Source organism: Sparus aurata, chromosome 20, assembly GCF_900880675.1.
Source record: "Sparus aurata chromosome 20, fSpaAur1.1, whole genome shotgun sequence".
In the NCBI taxonomy this organism is placed as follows: domain Eukaryota; kingdom Metazoa; phylum Chordata; class Actinopteri; order Spariformes; family Sparidae; genus Sparus; species Sparus aurata.
In genome coordinates this window covers 8,595,398-8,615,116 of record NC_044206.1, presented here as the reverse complement: position 1 = coordinate 8,615,116, position 19,719 = coordinate 8,595,398, and the positions used below count along the sequence as shown (strand labels likewise).

At 42.1% G+C, this 19,719-nt stretch overlaps 1 protein-coding gene and 1 long non-coding RNA gene across 7 annotated transcripts in view; both read right to left on the bottom strand.

Annotated features, from left to right (window-relative positions):
- LOC115571641 (uncharacterized) overlaps positions 1-19,719 on the bottom strand; it is a 203,008-nt gene that overhangs the window by 82,330 nt on the left and 100,959 nt on the right. The window lies entirely within an intron of this gene.
- On the bottom strand, positions 6,067-8,118 carry LOC115571638 (homeodomain-interacting protein kinase 1-like). The gene has a single exon (XM_030401130.1). The coding sequence runs from the start codon at positions 8,016-8,018 to the stop codon at positions 6,762-6,764; it is 1,257 nt and encodes a 418-aa protein (XP_030256990.1). The 5' UTR covers positions 8,019-8,118; the 3' UTR covers positions 6,067-6,761.

Sequence of the window (19,719 nt, the reverse complement as noted above, 5' to 3'; positions counted from 1 at the left end):
ATGTTGTATCTCTTCCAAAGAAGATAATTTATTTTATATTTATACCATCAATCAATTTGTCAGAGTAGGTGTTCCTTTTTTCCATATGGTGAATATCTCATTTTAAATGCAACGTCTTGTATATACTGAAAATATAAAACATTTACACATGTAAAATCACATCAGAAGAAGCCTGTGAGAAGCTGGCGAGTTGTTGCTCTTTGAAATGTGGTTTGGTACAGAACAGAGGTGAAGTCAGATAGACAATCTGCAGACCTGTGCAGGGCACCACCACAGCGCTGGCGACGCTGCCAGCCAGACTCAGCCTGCGGCTCCGACCTGGCATCGGCCTGCAACAGGGCTGCAGAAAGACCCAGAGCAGTCGCCTTTCATGTTGCTTTCACAGGCTTAGCTCCTACTTGACAGAAAGACATTAGCAGTCATTACCACCGCGCCAGAAACCTGCTATGAAGTGATGTCTGTGTGTGTTTGTTCGTTTTTACGATCAGTTCATCTCTCCCGTTACTGTAGCGTGTCACTTCGCGGGCAGCTGAAAGGTTTGTCACTTGGTGAGGTTTCCATTAAGTGCAAGCTCCTTGCCAAATCAAATGCGCCAGGCGTTGACACACTGTAAACACACACATGCAGAAGAAACCAGCAGGCATGAATGTTCAGCCAAAAATGGGATTTTGAAGGTCAACACTGATACGAGTACTTCTGTGTTGTGTTGTTTGTATTTTGGAATGAATTCTGCCCATGGAAGCTCTTTGGGAAAAAAAACAACAACTTTCTGAGGGTTTCGAATGACTTGGGGACACAGAACATCAGTGGTTTCAACCCTGTATGTATGACAATAGAGTAGCATCAACGCCTTAACCTTTAAGATTTAAAGGGTACCTACATTACCTCCACAGCTTGGATAAAAAAAACAGCGTGGTCACTGACATAACCCAACATGTTGCCAGCTTGTTAAGTTAACTTGAAGCTAAACTCCCACCAAAATGCAACCTAGGCTTTTTTTTGTGAATGTACCTGAGTCAAACCCTTCGTGTAAAAGCATAATTACAACGAAAGAGGCTCTTTTAAGATTTACTAAATTTTAGTTTTCAGGTCAAAGTGGGAATGCTACTGGCACTTTTATGATAGCATCAAAATTGCTATTTTTAAAACACTAAGAAGGCTCGACACACATCCATTTGTGTTAGAGAACTATTCCAAACATTTTTTCATTACTTTTAACCAAGTATTTCTATCACTTGTGAACTAATTTGAGCTAAATATTTCAATCATGTAGGCTATTCATCAGCTAGCTTTTTATCGCTACAGTAATGATTTAAAGTCATACCAGTTATCGATTATTATTCTTCAACTAACTGTTAAATTCAAACAGACTATTTCAGCCGTTGATCCATTTTAGCAAAGTAAACCAGCTAATGGCTAACAGTCATTCTATTTAACCCTTATTTTTTGCCTGACTCTTTCGACCGTTTCATTAAATTTAGTATTTCACTCAATTGTCAATTAGGCTACTTTAGCTGATTATATTGGCAATTTAACCATTACGTTTGGCTAATTTGAACAGTTGTTATTTTTAGCTAGGCCTATCTTTTTCAACCATGTACATGCATTAGTTAGTTAGTTCAGCTTATTCGCAGTCTTCCCATTTTGCTCCCTGATAGGGACTTACTGCTGTACATGGCCTTAGTTGAGGGAGTAATCACATTATTGTAGTTTTCCAGATTAAACAAACTCAAATTGCAGGAGACGATGGATCAAACCTTGGCTCGGCTGTGTGTTTCCTGTGGCCTGGAGTCTTCTGGACAAAGACATGATGCAATTTTGTATCATTTCTGAGAAGTGATGATTAGGTACGAGGGTATCCTAGAAATTCAAGCCTTCATAACACTGGCACGAACACATGTTTAGAGATCGCCAGGTTTACATTCTCAGAGGGGGGAAGGTCTTATACACAGACCAGTGTTCTGATGAACAGCTAGTGAGACAGATTCATGTTTCTGTCTAATTCAGTGAGCTACATTTGACCTCCCTCGCCCCAAATTATACAATGTCAATCCTAGCATCTGATAGTGTTTTATTAGGTGATTACTACTGATTGGCAGGTGTTACTTAGTGTTTACTAGGAGATGCAAGCGTTACTGGGTTGTGTTTGGAGCGTGCACGGACAGATATTAACAGCCCGCGTCCATTCCTCCACTATACTGTGCGTGAAGAAAATCATTCCCAGGCAGCAAGCCACCCCAGTTTGAAAATAAAGAGGGATGAAGTGAAGATGGATGGAGGGAAGCTTGCAGCCAAGCCTGTATCGCCTGCAGGAGAGATAATCAGAGCTCCTGCTCCCCAAACTACTGAGTGCTTTCTCTGTTTCCCTGTGTGGCCGGGCCAAGAGTAACACTCATCAGGAGGGGTGGGGCGAGCACAAGTACGAGTCAGATAAGGCAACAGACAGAGCAGTGCAAAATGTGTACGTGAGTATTTTAAAGGAGAAGACAAGAGTATGATGGTTTACACAGTGAGACGTGGTGCGACGTTTTTCTATGATATCCAATTGGTTTTGCATGAACGTGGGCAAGACTTGTTCATGCGCACACTCACACACGTGCACAGTCGGAGCAATAACCCTGTCAGCGTCGGCAGCGAGACAGGCAGGATGGCAGCCCTGCCACTGTCTGTCTGCCACCTTGTCATATAAATCTTTACAACACAACGTACTGGCACACGCTGGGGTGTGGATGGATGTTCCCTCACTGTGAGCACAGATGGTGTGTGCGTGTGCGTGTGTGTATGCAAGAACTGATTCATAATCGAGACCATATAAACCTGCGTCTGTCAAGAACATGTAATTGCTTATGTGTGTGTGTGTGTGTGTGCGTGTGTGGACTGCCACTGACAGCATTATTGGGCTGTTCAGGACAGCTCAGGGATGCTGAGTGATGTTCAGGCCAGAGGTGCTGAAGGATGGGGGGTACGTTTAAGTGAAAGGTCTTTTCTGCTCTCATGTGGCAGTGTGTCTGTGAACACACGCTTTTCCTTAACGTACAAGTGCTACTAGTGTGTATCTCAGATCAATTGAACTTCTGACCTGTTCGTCTCTTATAATTTACCGCACTGCAACAGGGAAGCAACCTTTGGTGATGGTCTTTTACTAAACCACAATGTGTAACGCGCCAAAAACAACAGCAAGACAGCAGCAGAACACAGGGAGCGAGAGGACTGCTAGCTGATATAAACATGGGTGCAAAAACAGTCTTGAAAAATACTTTTTAAATGCATCTGCAAATGCTTTATAAGCATTGCGTTGAACAGATTTGTAACTCACCTGTACAGTGTGTTTTGGTTATTAACACAGAGGGCCGTGTATAGTGTGGTGTAGGGATGACGTAGTTTGGTAAGCTAACCCGAACGTTAGCATCGCCCTGGTTCCCTCAACAAAAAGCCTATGGGATTTTTTAACTGGATTTTGGATTATCGACGAAAAAACCTTTATGATACAAGTTTATGACACTTTTACATGCTAGCATTAAAAAGCTAATGTGAGGCTATACACAGACTACATTGCGATTGCAGCGTCATGCTACGCATTACTATACACGTTTTCCATAAACTGATCCGTCTACAAGGTGTAAAGTTAGAATTAGAATAGTTTGAAACTGACGGACTAGTGAATAGGTAGGTCTCTGTGTTCACCGCGATGACGTTTAATGTCCCGTCAATTTCTGTAGTCTCATGAAGCCATTTGTTAGCAACTGCCATTTGTAAATGCTTTACAAATGGGACATTTAATGTACTTTATGTCCTAGAACAAAATGTGTTAATCTCTTAATCCATCAAGCCCAGGCTAGATTTTTAAAGTATCCAGCAAGAAAGGTCCACCTCTTGCACTCAAGCCTCCCTCCAAAGCTACTCCCCCCTAACCATGAACATGTTCCTGTCTGACGACTGCCAAATGCCGCCAATGGAGTCCCGAATCCCCATGAGCGGTGGGAATATGAGTGCATTGTTTTTATCACAACACCTAACTACAAGTAGACACCTCTTGTCTCCTTCATCTGTAAGTAAACACCTAATATTATCATATTAAATGCAAACAACCAACAAAACCATTACTATAGCCATATAGTATACTATAGCTAGCTTTGTCAGTATTCAGACATTGTATTCAGACGAGTGTATCTTGATTTTGTAACGTATTGCTGGTTAGCTACCAGCGGCTGGGTATGTTAATGTCACATTGGACTCATGATGATATGATGTTTTGCATGTTAGAGCTCCCACAATGAGAGCGTTGTTGACTCTGATGACGAGTTCACACCAGAGGGAATCACATCATCAAGCCAGAGAGGACGAAGGGAGGCAGAGCTGATGAAGCTCACGTACACACCATGGCAACATAAGGAGCTACATAATGCAGGGTAATTTTATATTTTCCCCCAGACCAAAACAAACCAGCTCATTGCCTGTCTAACAGAGACACAGCTACCATCGCGTCTGTTTTCAGGTCTTCAACTCCATCAGTTGTCGACTTCATTGAACAGCCACTCCAGCTTTTAACTTTGTCCATTTCAAGTGTTCATTAAAGAGCTGATTACATCTTTCAATATTATCGAAATCAACTTTGTGTTTAAACGGACAGAAAAGCAATAAATGATGTCATGATCATTCATAGAGATGACAATCTCAATGAGTGCCATAAAACAAGATGGAAATGATTATTTTAGGGAGATGAATGACAATGACCTTCATGTTAAGAGTAGGAAAATAAGTTTGTATTTGTTTGTGTGACACCATTGGATGAGGAGAACCTCGGGGCATCTCCAGCTGTGGCAACAAACATTTGCAGTCTCAAGTTAATACGAACTCTCAATCTTTCCTCATCTATTTTAGTTTATTTAGCCGCATGAAAACCAGTCAAACAACCACAAGATGTTTAGTTGTGACTGGCTCATGTGGTCATTCTGGTTGCAGTTCCTGTATTGACTGGGAGCACTGGGTCCAGGTGTCCCCGGTCAGTCCAATAGGACAGCCCTACTTACCAATTACCTTCAAGAGAGAAGCAAAGGGGACACAACCAAACAAGTCTCTGTCCTGTTCTTGAGCCTGAGACATGTTGACTCTTTTTGACTCTGGAAGCTCTGAAACTAAAAACGTGAAGGGCTTATCCGGAATTTACAGGAAGTGGTAGCTTGTTTCCAAACATTAACACCCAAACTTGCTGTAGATTTGCATGTTCTGCCTTGTGACTTCTGGTGACCTGCATCATTCAACAAAAAATCCAAATGTATCTTGTATTTTCTGGCAGACTTGATAATGCGGTGTTTGGACTGAGAAATTATACATTTTTAGTTCAGTCTAACATTTCCCTCTACCAGACACCTCTACACTGTAAAATCAAATCAATGATATTAAATCAGCGCTTCCTTCTGTTATTAACTCTGTAATTAGAAGAGTGTGTCAGTTTAGAGCCAGGTGAGCTCCCAACCCTACTCTTGTAGTATCGTTTGAAAATGGAAGTTTGACAGGTGAACGCTATTCATTCATTGAAGTGTAGGGACGGTGAACTCGGCCTGCGTCATGATGTGGACTAGCAATGGCAGATATGGAGTGTTTAAGATTATGCAAGAGCTGTCACTGACCTTATTTACAAGCTATCATAAATCATACAATCCATATTCACAGGTGGTGAGGATAATCGAGATGAGAATGTCGGCCTCATATTTGCGCATATAGTAAAGTGTAATAATCCAGCAATCATAATTGATGGTAGAAATCCAAGAATAAATCAAAAAGAATTAAAGAATGAATAGCCTCCTGTTAATGTTTCACCAAATACGATTTTAGTTTTCATGTAGTTTGTGTGAAATCATTGCAGTGGACACGACTGTTGCCAACTCCTCAGTAAGAAGAGTTGCTATTGGCTGTGCTAAAAGTTGCAAAATACCGTCATCAGCTAATTAGCCTTATTGGCCATGTGCATGTAATTGTAATGGACGCTGTAGGAGAGAGGAATAACGTCGTGGGAGAGACAAAAAGTGGGTAAAAAACATGAAAAAATATGTTTAGAACTACAAATTAACTTATTAACATTTATTTTTTTATGTCACAATTTAATGTCAAGGCTCTACGTGGCAGGTTCAGTAAGTGAAGTACCTGATGTGCCAAAACGCTACAAAACATCATCAGGCAGCTGGTGCTCATAGCAAGCCTCACCAGACAGCTTCAGTCCATATCGGATGTACAGGATGGAGTTAAGGGTCTGCAAGGACATCCGATTTCTAAGTTTGATTTTTACTACACTCTCGCACTCTACACTTTTTTTTAAAATCTCATTTCATTTACTAAGATGGATGGCATGCCATTGCTGGGCAATCTTGTCTATATCTGCAGGGGAGTAGCCAAAGAGCTTGGCTATTTTTTCTATTTCTCTTGGGCTCTTATTGTGCTTTTAGAGTTTCCTCCACATTGAAAACTGACATGTACTTGCTGTCCGGCAGTCTCACCCTCAACTCATTAGTGGGGGAGATGTCGAAGGCTACACGCCGCTTTCAGACAATGTTTTTGATTTCTGGTTTTTGATGTTTTGTTGTTAATACTTTTTAAACTTTCTTCCTGCTGCATCTTGACTTGGTTAATTATGTGAGACCTTTTTTTCGCGAAAATTGTCCTTTTCTTTTTTTGATTAATTTATCTTGTGGCGAACCGGAGCACCCGGAGAAAACCACACATTGCGAAATTGCTAACAACACACAGAGACTCAGTGGTTAGCTTCAGCCACTGCTGAAGTAGTAAGATAACGTGTCTGATATCTTTCCGACAAGACGCCTTAACCAGCTTTGGTTCTCAGCATTGGTCTCAGGCTGGGAGCCATTTTCCTTGTCAATGCTGGACTCTGATTCATCTGTCAAGGAGACAACTTGCCCATGGTGAACGTTCTCTGGTCGTGCCTTACAGACACTAGACACTATGGAATGTTGTGTTTGCATGCCGCCTTCCAGGCTGTGAGTAAGGAATGGATGCTGCAGGACCTCCAGTGGTTTGATGCGCTGAACAGGGTCCAGCTCTAGCATCCTTTTAATCAGGTCCAGCAACAGGCGCTTATCACTCGGGTCTTCTGTGTCTGACACTATCAGCTGCTCAAGGTCGTCAAGACTCTTGAGGACACAGCATCTTCCATCCATGTATGGGAACCCAGTCTCGGCTCTGAACTCCCAGGGTGTCTTCAATCTCCAGCGCCTCTCGCCGATGTTCTGGGTCGCAAAATAATATTTGGTACACACCCCGCTGTCCAGCATATGATCCGGTGGCTGGCCCTGGGTTTCTACGATGTATCTCAGCACATCATATTCCGTGTCACCGGGGTACATGGGGTACCCCGTAGCCATTTCTACAATCGTCAGGCCGAGAGACCACATATCTATGGCCTCATCAAAAGGAAGTTGTATTATGACTTCTGGTGCCCTGTACCAGGTGGTCTGCACACAGGCACCAGGATCAGTGCCAAACCTTGGATGTGCCAGGCCAAAGTCAATCAACCTGACTCGTATTTGCTGCTGCGTGCTGTCCACGACCATAACATTTTCAGGTTTGAGGTCCGCATGAACAATTTGCTTGGAACTCAGGTGGGACAGGGCTGTGGCCAGCTGATGAATGACTGGTCTCAGCTCTCTCATGGAAAGATTTGCATTTCTTCTGTGCACCCTGTAATCATGCAGGCTTTTATCCAGGAGCTCAAAGTTAAGACAGATGTTCTCCTTATGGAAGAAAAAACCATTCCACTTCACGATGTTGCAAGTGTCTGGATCCAGACCCCGCAGTCGCTTCAGAATTTCAATTTCCCGTCTTGCCTGGTTAAAAATGTGTGGTCTGTTCTTGTTAACCTTGATGGCCACCTCTGTGCCGGTAACAGTACTGATGCATTTGGTTACTACACCAAAGCCACCCTCCCCAAGAAAGTCCACCAGTATGTGGGTATTTCCAAGTGGGCCACATTTTCTTAACCCGATTTGATTCGCTGTTCTTTGCATTGTCAAGTCAAAGAACAATTTGTTGTGTTTTTCAAACGGTAATCCAGAAGTGCACGAAGGCACTGTGTTCTCACTAGTGGTTCCACATATGTACTTCTATAGAGTCTGTAAGATAATATGATGTGAACATTCTATGATATCAAAGCAAGTTATATGTCACTGACCGTAGGTTTCCATGGCAATGAACATTCTAGTGTGTGTGTGTGTGTGTTTGTGTGTGTGCATGTGTGCTGCAGCCTTGGGTTATGAGGAGGAGGAGCTAATGCCCGGCACCTTGTCTGTATCATATTCATTATCCCTTCTACTGTAGTGCTAATGGGGCTTTATGGGTAGCGCTTGGCGTCACACAGGACAAATGAGGCAACAGGTCACTACATTTGAGGCCAAAAATGGCCATTTAAAAAATAGATTGTTCCAATTTGACCTCCATCATGCACACACTCACTCAAGACAGGAGAACATAATCACACACACACGCACACACGCGCACACACACACACGCACACACACACACACACGCCCCGTTTGTCTGAAAGATACAGACCATCTAAGGATTATATTCAACTCTTGTAAAAATACACAGAAAAAAGTGGCGGGGGGCTACCACCAATGAACACTAATTGTGTGTGTCGTACCTCTTATAAAGAAGCAGTTCACCTATTCATGTGTAGCTGTTATTGAGGGGCTCGCGACCCTTGTGAAAATGTTATGGTAGCGAGGCTCTGGATTAGGTGTCAGCACGGGGGTCTACAGCTACCGGAGGGTGGGAGGGGGGTCCGACACTGCTGCCGATTGCACTGAAAGAAGTGAGTCACTGAGTGTGTTGTAAAGTCCGACTCTAGACTACATTATCTGAACTCACAGGGGTGCAACTTATTAAATACGTAAAATGGAAATTTGTTCGGGTTTTCATTTTACCCGACATCGATTCAAATATTGACTTCTCCACAAATTGCATGTCTTATTCAATTGCTTTTGTAAAAATTTGAAGGATGCTCTTAAGGCTCTACATTAAAATGCTCTGCTGTCACCTCCTGACCATTTAATAAAAACAATGCCAATGTATTAAAATCATGTAACACACACTGAAAGTGTGACTTTAGCAGGAGATGGACATGAAAATACATGGCGGTGCTGCAGATGGTGTACAATGTGGTTTTTTTTAGGAAGAAATTTTCATTGACCAATTTTTTTTTTTTTCTAATTTGCCAAAAGAATCTTAAAAAAAATCAAACTCTCTTTGGTTTCATGACTGAATAAACTGAATAAAAACAGCATGACCTTACATAAAAACAAACTGACCTTAAAGAGCAACACAATTTTACACTGTACTTTCATTTGTATGCATATTTACCTCATTTGTAGCGTAGGGGCTGAAAACATACTCTTAACGTTAAAGTCTTAAGTTTGAAGTTGTGTGCCAGACACGGGAATAATTCAACATGTCGTTCTTTTCTTTGAATATAAAAAGAAACAAATATGTATTTATGGATAACAAACAAAATTATAATCCTGCTAGCCTATGGCCCCAGCTACAAAAGATAGATACCCTAAATAAAAACACTGGTCACCATAACATCTAAAAATGAAATGTTAATTAATTAATTAATTAATGATCAATCACAAACAAACCACGAATCAAAACACTTAAATCACTTCAGGAAATAATAAAGTTCATCAAGCAATAAATCAACATTTTTTAAATGGCAATATCAAATGAAATCAAAATTTAAGTCCCAAAGTCCACAGTCCATATAATGAAAGAAAAAAAAATCACGAGTGAATGGTTGCAGATTGAGTTCAGTTAATTTCAGTCCATACTGGTCATCAAAGGAGTATATGAGTGTGTATGTAATATGTATGCAAGTGTATATTGGGGGGTAGATGGAGTAGATGGGGCAGATGGAGACTGGAACAGGGTGAGGGGTTTGTAGGTTAGCCTTTTCCTGAGGGAAGGTGAAGACAGTGACTTAGAGGGAGGAAGAAGCCTGGAGAGCGACAGGCAGAGACCACTTATCTGCAATGTTTCTAAGCCCAGACCGGTTTTGGCTTCCAAGTGCCGAGCAAAAAGACATCCGCCTGACCTCGCACACACACTCCAGGCTTGCTTTTTATTACTTTTCAGCTTGTACAACTCCTTTACAGACTATGTTTGGGGTTTTCTCCTGTTCAGCCTCGCTTCCTCCTGATCTCCTCCATGCTGTCTTTGTCTAACTGAAATTACCCTTCCCCCAGCTCCCAAGTGTTCTTAATCTTTCTCTACTCCCTCCCCTTACCTCTGAGGAGGAAATGCAATGATGCACTTCCTGCCACACATTAATATTTCGTCTCTGAAACAGTTCAGGTGTTCTTGAATTTTCTTGAAATACACAAATCGTAATTAATGGAGGCCTTAGTCTCAACCATCTACATGTGACTGCCTGTCAGCAGTCGGTCTGGGGCCAGATTTCAGTGGCGGCCCTGTCAGCAGTCCACATGGTGGAGATGTGCCGTCAGAAATCTCCCCTCTCGCTCCTCGCCTCTCTGGCTGCTTAAAAACCCCCCGGAGGAAAAGCCTGTACGAAACAGCCAGACTATCAGACTCCAAGAGCACCGGGACCCCCCAACCCCTCATCATTTCCCCCCCTCCACATGAGTCAAAGGGCCGTTCTTCTCCATGCCAGCTGACTGCAGGAGGAAAGAGAGGAGAGCAGGGGGCAGAGGGCCGTATGGGTGGAAGGGAAGGGGGGGTGGATGAGGGAAGTGATGGAGGGGAGAGTGGCTGTAAACATTCAGTTTTTAGCACCTAGCCTCGGATCTCTCCAGATGGGTTTTGTTCTTTGCTAACTGACCATTCGCTGATCCGCTCCTCTGAACGGTGGTTGTCCATCCCTGGCTTAGCAATCATAACTTGATATATTTCAAAGCGGTGCGTGTGCGGCTGTTCTCTAAAAGTGATTTTCTGGATTTAAAGAGTTTTGATGGTGGTCTCCTTTCCTTGCCTTTCTGAGACAAAAAACATACAAAGTGTAGAAGTGTCAGGAATGGATTTGTGATTGTGTTTATCAGTTGGAACACAAGATGCCATTGTTAGAATGCCCGGCTAGTTATATAGTATGTTTATTTTTTATTCTAGTAGTTTGTATTATATTTTCTTTCAAATTGTTATTTTGTTATCTTATTTCCCTCTGTACTGCTGTGTTACCTGTGAATTTCTCCCAAGGGGGATCAATAAAGGAACATCTTATCTTATCTGACCTACAGCTGTCTAGTAAGCAAGTGTTCACACATTACTTCATTAACTAGATCAGTTTGTTGGGTTACAGGTTAAATAATATAAAAAAAGATACTACTAGCACATCCATTGTGTACAATAGACCATACTCACATGGTGAACGTGACGTCAAACCCAGGGTGGGAGGCTAAATGCTTAAATGATTAACTGATGTTACCGTGTTCCAGGTTGTGTAGGGAATAATAGAGCCAGAATTCCTTTTTGAAATTAGCTGCTTTATGTTTCAAAAATGACTACGAATGTTGAATGTTCATTCCAAATGTTTCAGTTGTGAATGAAAAGCTTCACAGGAATTGGGATAATGTCTACAAATCAACATCCCTTCTGTCAAATATTGCAGCAAAAGATGCTGTAATGAACTCATACCACGAGCTTCTGCCTCAGTCCTCAGACCCAACACACCCACACACACACGCCCACACACACACCCACACACACACGCCCACTGAGCCAATCCTCCGCCTCCCTGTCTCACATCACATAACACCCGAACCTCACACACAAACAAACACACACGTCCGGAGTGTTAAAGACGAGACCCACCTGCTAATTGCTCAGAAAGCCTGGCTACTGTAACAGACACTTACACATGCGTAACACGCATACACACACATAATTAATGAACACGTATTACCAGTGCGCACACTTGCCACGCGCGCCCTTCCACACACAAAGTGAGGCGAGGTTTCCCCCCGCGTTTCCTCCCCCCGTGGGCTGGAACATGTTCCCCGCAGCACAGTGCACCCTCACAGTCCTCCTCTGAACGAGTATTTCTAATAAGCCAGAAAAATAAATACGGCAAGTCAAATTATACTCTGACTCATGTTGCATCGCGTGTTAAATTGTCACACAATGACAAGTCATTCACATGGGCTGCCGAGGTAATGATTAATGAAACGGGATGAACGTACTCATTTCAATTTTGGCGTTTCGGAACGAATCGCAAGGTGACAGACAATTAAAAAAAAAAAGTGAAATAAGAAAAAGCAGCAAAGAGAAACATTTATTATTTGACTACCAGGTATGTGGAGTCTGATGAGAAGGCGGTGTGTTTGGAGGGAAGGGGATGTTGGACGAGTGAAACTCCAGAACAGGATGCATCGGGGATGTGTCAAAGCTGAGCCTGATGGAGTAACTGGCACCCTTTAGGCATGTAGTAGCACAGGGACACACACACAAAAAAAACACAGACACACACATTTAGCAGGGAGACTGGCAGGCGTCCATCACTCGGGACACTCATCTCCTCTCCTCGCCTCGCCTCTCCGGCCCTGGCAAATTAGCAGGAATTTGTTGGGGCGGGCCGATTGTTTTCTCTTTAAACGGGGCTTGTTTTCGCTGGGGAGAGTCTCTCTCTCTCTTGCATGAATATTGTGTGAATGGAGGTGAATGGAGGCCTTCATAAGCTGCGAGGTGGCTGCGGTCTCCGCTGCCACGCTGCCAGCCACGCGTCCTCTCCCACAGCTCCCGCGCCGATTGGCCCGTCTGGAGGCAAGACTCTCCAAAGCATCTGCTTCGGCATGAGTTAAGCTGCAGAATGACTTCAGTCAAGTCGGTGTTAACGGCTCGTTTACACTTGATTGTGTGGGTAAATCTCAGCTGCTTGCTTGCAGATCTGAGATAACACTTTCCTTCTGTTATGTCGGAGATGTAACTATGGCAGTGAGGTCCACAATCGTATTCACATCAGTTAGATCCTGTCAATAATCTTTTTGTTTTCATTTTGACTACACCTTTGCTAAAACCCTTCGCTATGTTTGACCATAGCACTAACACCGACTGAGGCGTTTCACTTGGCCGACATTAAGTATGATTTGGCTCGATCCGGTCACTGTGTTGACACACAGTTATGTCCACTTTGCAGTGATTCACAGGGCTGAACCTCGGATGTATTAATAGAGCCAGATATGGTACAATGACTCAGACCTGCTCCCCGTTTGTCCAAAAACAGTTTGTCCCGTCAGCCGCAGCGCTGAGAGGAAAAAAGAACTCATTGAAGTTGCACATTTCTAGAACTTTAACCATCCACACCTTCCCTTTCTCGTTTGCTGGAATATCTCTCAGTGTGTTCCTAGACGTCAGCTGCTTCTGTGACTCTAATCTCAGGCAGTGAATTGGTAATTGTAGTGAATGAGCAAATAAATACAGCGTCTGTGTGGGGAACACAGGTAGCTGTAACTATCCTAAATGAAACAGTGTTTGTGAGTCAGTCTGTTGTATTGCTGCAGAGCAGACAGACATAAAAAGTGTGTTTGTGTGCCGTAATAATCTTTTTTATTGAAGGAGGAACTTTTCTGCTGACGACAGCGACTGTAACCATGGCGACTGAACACATAAAAAAATGCAGACAGCTGCAAAATCATTAAAAGACCAAATACAAGAGAAACAAACTTCACTGACAATAACTAGACTAAAACTAGAAGATGATAATAAAGAAATCATATACACATTTTGTCAAAGCTCTTGGACTAAAATCAACTAAAAGTCAGGTGACTCATCAGCACCGAATGAGATTAAGATGAAAATAGAGCACTTTTTAGAACCCATCTTAATAAATGGTAAATTATAGTTATTATAACCTTAGTTAATACTAATGTCACTTGACAAACACTATAATGCTTTATAAAACATCTATTAAGCAGCTGTGAAAGTATAAACAACAACCTTTTAACTGCAATCCTGAAAATGTTATAGATGACACAGTATGTATTAACCATTATATAACCATCGGTTGCAAATTTATAATAAACAATTGCCTCAAAATAAAGTCACTGTTTAATGTGAGCTTTGTGGGGGTCTCTTAATTAACTAACCCTGACTGATGTTTAGGGCGGAGACAGATAAACTGGCTAAAGCAGAACTGTTCTGAGAGAAAGAGTGATTTTACCATCCGTCCCGAGTGATCCGACTGAAGTGCTGAAACAGCTTCAAGCCCGTCAATTCACGCCTGACCCTAAACAAGTCTCGCCACGCGTCTTGTGACCACTTGAAATCCGATCTCACTTCCATGCTCTATATGCAAATACAAACCTCCGTCACTGGAAGAAACAGATACGTTTATCACACAAAGAAAGCAATATCTTTGTGTGTACATTTGCCAAATGAAGCATTTTTTTAAGGTAATCTGGTGACTTTCCCCACGTTCTTCTTTTTCCAAAGGAGTAACCCATATTGGTTACTATTTACTGGATTTGTAAAATTTGACATGTTTACCTCCAATAGGTTATATTTTTTAATACATTTGGTGTAAATGGTGAAATCAGTTGAAACAGCTGGGAGGTACAAAGCACTTCAGACAGGGAAGTGGAAGGGATGCACTTTAAACACGAAAAAAAGACTTTCACAATGATAGAAACATGTTAATGCATTGTGTTTAATGCCGGACTTACAGGAGGGAACAAATGATTTTGAAATTATTGTAGCCGATTCACAGGTTGGTGAAGTTTCTCATGGTGATGCGACGACTCAATCACCCCATTGGTTAAGGGAGTATGGGATATTGACTTTACTGGGGACACCTCATTACATGGTCCGAGTCAATGGCTTTCTCTTTAAAGCTGCGTTTGTTAAACCAAAAGGCAGGTCTTTTCAAGTGGTCTTGGTAATCGTGGTGACCCCCAGAACAAGTGGACCTCCAAATCGTCCTTCAAAAACAATATGCTTCATTTCTCTTTGCTTCACACTCACATTCTCACCTGGGAGCTGCCCAGTAAGCACAGCCCTCTGCTGCTGGATACTGAGCACCAGTAGGAGGGTTGAGTGCCTTGCTTAGCGGCAACACACTTCCTTCAAACACACAAACACGCACACATTTCCCCTGGCCTGGTTTTCGCAGCTGTTCTTGGCATCTCCATCTCAGCAATTCACGTCTGACGTTTCTATTAATCACATTCACATCCTCGCTGAATCTCCCTTTCTTCTGCTCGCTCCAGTTTTCCAGGAAGAGTTGTGTATCCACTGTCATGTTCTCCATGGTGATCGTCCCGTGTGTGTGACAGGTGTGTTTACATGGAGGCTCTGAGGCAGCTAATGAGAAAAGACTGAGTGGAACATGACGTTTTAAGAGATTTATGGATATTTTTCTCATAATGTGACACACACTGAGTTGGTGCACAGAGTCAGTGCTGTCACTGCAGGTGATGACTTTGTGTGTGTGTGGGAGTGTGTGTGTGGGTGAGTGTGTCTCTGTAGAAAATAGAGGCAGCTTACAAGTCGATAGAGAACGGAAGGCAAAATAAATCTGAAAGTGTCACTAGTGTGCATTTGCCCATGTTCGCTGTTTATTCTGCATCTTCTCAAGTGTGTTTGTGGGCACTTGTGCAGATCAATAAATGTGTGTGTACGTTGACCACACATGGAACGTGTCCACGGCAGTGTCATCTATCTCCACAACACCATGTCTGAATCACGGCGGTGTCTGGCCTCGTGTCTGTCAAAACACACACCCAGCTCTCAGTTCCAGTAAAAATCCCCCAAAACAAATACACACATGCGCTTCTTTCTCAATCTTCACGCTTGAAGCTGTCAAGACCGCCAAGCAAAACGCGTGCCGTCGTTTCGAGCCCGGGTTCTGCTCCGTCATTGGTCGGAGCTGTCCGATCCTAGCTTACTCATCGGCGAGCCAGACAACACTGGCCTGTCACGGTTCTAACCGCTGTTGCAGCTTACTGATACTAAAGGTTACTAAAACAACCAGGTTCCGTTTGAGTTCGCTTCTTCTTCAGTGGTAACGCTGAACAGCAATGTAGAGCCATGGCTGCGCAAAGACATAAAACCAGGTCAATTTCCTAGCCACAACCATGTGGTGAATATATTCTGAATGCTCAGTCCAGTGGGTTCAGTGTTCTTGGAGCGCTGCACTGTATCACATGTGCTTCTTCAACCTAGACAAGCTTCTGTGACCTATAGGCATTGTGAGCAACTTAGCTGAAAACTGCAATCAAGTACACATTGAAAAAGTAATTACATTACTTTACTAATTACTCAGCAGCAAAGTAATGTGTAAATTTCTCTTGACTTTCTTACAGTAGGTCCCGATCACACAGAGACTTCTCGCAACAGGCGCAGCAGTTTTAAAAAATGGTAAAGCAGGTTTTGGGCAAACAGCTTGGTGCGCAATCAGATGTAATTAATGAAAAACGAGGATCAAGTCTACACCTTTTGCTGAAAAGTTGAGAATATTCAACTGCCGCCGACTTTTCCCAGTGTGATTGGCCGCTTACTCAACTCAGCTTCATCGAGGCAGCCTTCAAACAACCCAAAATACTCTATCCTTGCGTCACAAGTTTTAAAATTGTAAATCTAGGTGACTTCTGAATGTACAGTAGACGTACCCGCAGCTAATGTATCAAAGTGAAAACATCAGGAGTCCTTCAGAACTGCAGACCCCTCAGCCATCTCTGTCTGCTTTTAACCTACGAGTATGAGCTCAGCCTTTGTGGAGTGTGCTCGGCTGCGCAGCAATACATTCATCGCAAAGGAAATTGGTGCGCAGCAATTGAGACGGAAAGAGTGCTAATATCAAGAAGCAATTTTCAGTTTAAGCACGTGTTTGTGTGGAGTAATAAAAGTAAGATGTGTTGTCTGCTCACACAAACAGTAAAACCTACAGTTACAGTAAATTACAGTCAGCGTGCGGCGACTGGTCTGGACTGACGTCAGATTCCCGGCCTGAGTTATTATCCCAATCTGACCCAAGGGGGGACGTGGAGTTGGGTTTCTACACTTGCACAAGTTCAGTTCACTGGAGACAGGTGTTGCAAATTAGCATCTGCTAAACACTATGATACAGCTGTTTCAGTTTGTTTATGTGTATTGTACCTATCCATATCAAATAAACAGTAAATTAAATAAATAACAAGGCCATTGATTATGTTTAAAAGCTATAGATTTAGAACATTTACTACATATTTCTTTCCTCAAATGTCAAAGTGAGTCTCCATGCACATGGCCCTTACAGTATACACTGCAATATAAAGATGTCTTATACATTTAAGATATGCTTTATAACTACTGCAACAAGCGCATGTTATTTTCAGTTGAAAATAATGGTGCTGTCAAAGCTGAAGAGAATAAAGTGTTAAGGAGAGTATAAGACATAGTAAAATATTAGTGTTTGGAAGTTTTTTCATAGTAACTGTGACTGTTTAATAATGGAAGGAATATTTATGATGATATAGTATTTATAATTATGCAGTGCATTTTTTATTTACTATACTTTCAATCAAAAGAAAAATGCAATAATGTGTTTCTTCACTGTGGTAAAAAGTGCCTAAAAGTCCTACTTGGGTAAATAAAGATGTATTAAATCATCAATTTGGTAAAAGTGAAACTCAAACATATACTTGAATAAATCATATTAAATAAACTGAAGTATTAAAATTTGTTTTCCAGTGATAACTGTGCTTAAGTAGCCCACGAATATTTACATGTATCTACTGTATAGCCTACTATGAGTTTAAAAAGACCTACTGGTAACTATAGTAACTATAGTTTTAAAAATAAATGTGGTCAAATAAAAGTGCAATATTTTCCTCCAGAATAGTGGAATGGAAGTATAAAGAGACAGAAAATGGAAATACTCGAGTAAACTGCAAACTGACCATATAAACAAGGCAGCCACTTTAGTAGCTCAAATGTTGTGCTGCTGTGCTCCATTTTGCAAGGTCAATAATGTATCAGTTCTGACAGATTATTATCATTTCACTGCTCCCTGATTGATCAGCAACTAAAAGGTCAATGGATAGTTAATACAACCCATTAGCTTTAGTTTCCATTAGACATCAGCTAACATTAGCATTCAACCACTTCCATGCTAACATTACTTTATAGTTAATGTAACGCCTTACAAACAGAAAGTGTATATCAATTCTAAAGTTTCACCACACATTTATCTAGCCCTGGAAGTGAAACGCGTTTGATGTAATCGAACAGTAATGCTAGCTAGGAGGTGGTTGAATGCTAACGTTAGCTAATGGGCTATCAAATATGTTGATTTATGTTGAAATATGACCCGATGTCCCTCCAGATTTTCACTATCCATCATCTTTCTGTTGCTGGGAAGTGGAGAAATGATAACAATTTGTCAGATTACCTACATTTCCAGGACTTACAACCTGAAACACAGCAGCATAACCCTGTGCCAGCATTCGAGGTTCCCACCCTGAGCATGATGTCAGAGGATAGAATATGGAGAATATGGTCAATACCCCAAAACTGCACACAAGTATTTGTATAAATGTACTTAGTTACATGACATCACAGCTAAAAATTCTATTGCCATACATCTATTGCCATAAAGTATAATCATAATGTCACAATATTATTGCTATTGTAGGATTTTTTAAGTAACAATGTGGTAATCTAATGACCTTCATGTAAATAAAATTAGCTTATCATGTCCCAGTGTTGTTTTCTTTTTTTCTTTTTTCAGAATGAATAAGTGCACATTTAACAGCTCACACATTTGAAATCTGATCCAGATTTTTGACTTTGTTCCTGGTCTGAGTCGGTCTGATCCTCACCGCTGCTGGACTGTGTGTCTGCATCCAGGTGTTTCACTGTGACCCAGTCCATCCAGCACTCAGTGTGGCAGCTGCTGCAGCTGGGCCACTGCAGGAACCAGCTGTGTGTGTGTGTGTGTGTGTGTCCGTCCAGCCAGCTGTGAGGAGAGTGAGAGGTCTTTTCCACCGTAGTCAGCAGCACCTGGGCCAGCTCAGAGCAGCAGCAGCAGCAGCAGCAGCAGCAGCAGCAGCAGCGGCAGCAGCAGCCAGACCAGGCCACCCAGCTTATCCTGTGGCCTGTGAGTCCCAGACTGTCTATTGTTGTTGTAAGAATAAATCCCTCTCAGGTACGGTTACACTGCTCATCAGTCTGCTATGTTTCCCCGCATTCCAAAGGTTCATGTGAGATGAAGTCTTGAAACTCACTCCCTCACCTTCCCTCGACCTGCTCCTCTGATGGCCTACATTTCCCAGAATGCTGTTCAACACGTGGTTGATAAAAGCTGATAAACTTCTTATCATTTTTTGATAAGAATAAAAAGCTGGTCTTGCTAATAAGAGAAATTTGCCCTGATTTGGTTTTTGGGTCACGGGTCGACCTAGTACAAGTTTGGTAAAACTAAAAAAAAACACAACAAAAGTCCAATCATCAACACTTCATCTTCTGAAAAAGATGTAGCAAGACTCAAGGACTTAAACATTGTTTTTCAAACTCTTGTCATTTTAAAAAAATGTCTTGTACGTTGAAATGCATAAAGCTAGGTTTCTTTTCATTTAAGCTGACAGTAGTGCAGGTTAACAAGTTTGTTCCACCCAGTGTCCACCTGACATATCGGGATCATCCTGTACACATTAAGCAGCTAACAGTGAACATACATTTCAATTTCCTCGGTTGGCCGGTAAGCTTTTTTTTTTTTGCCTCGCA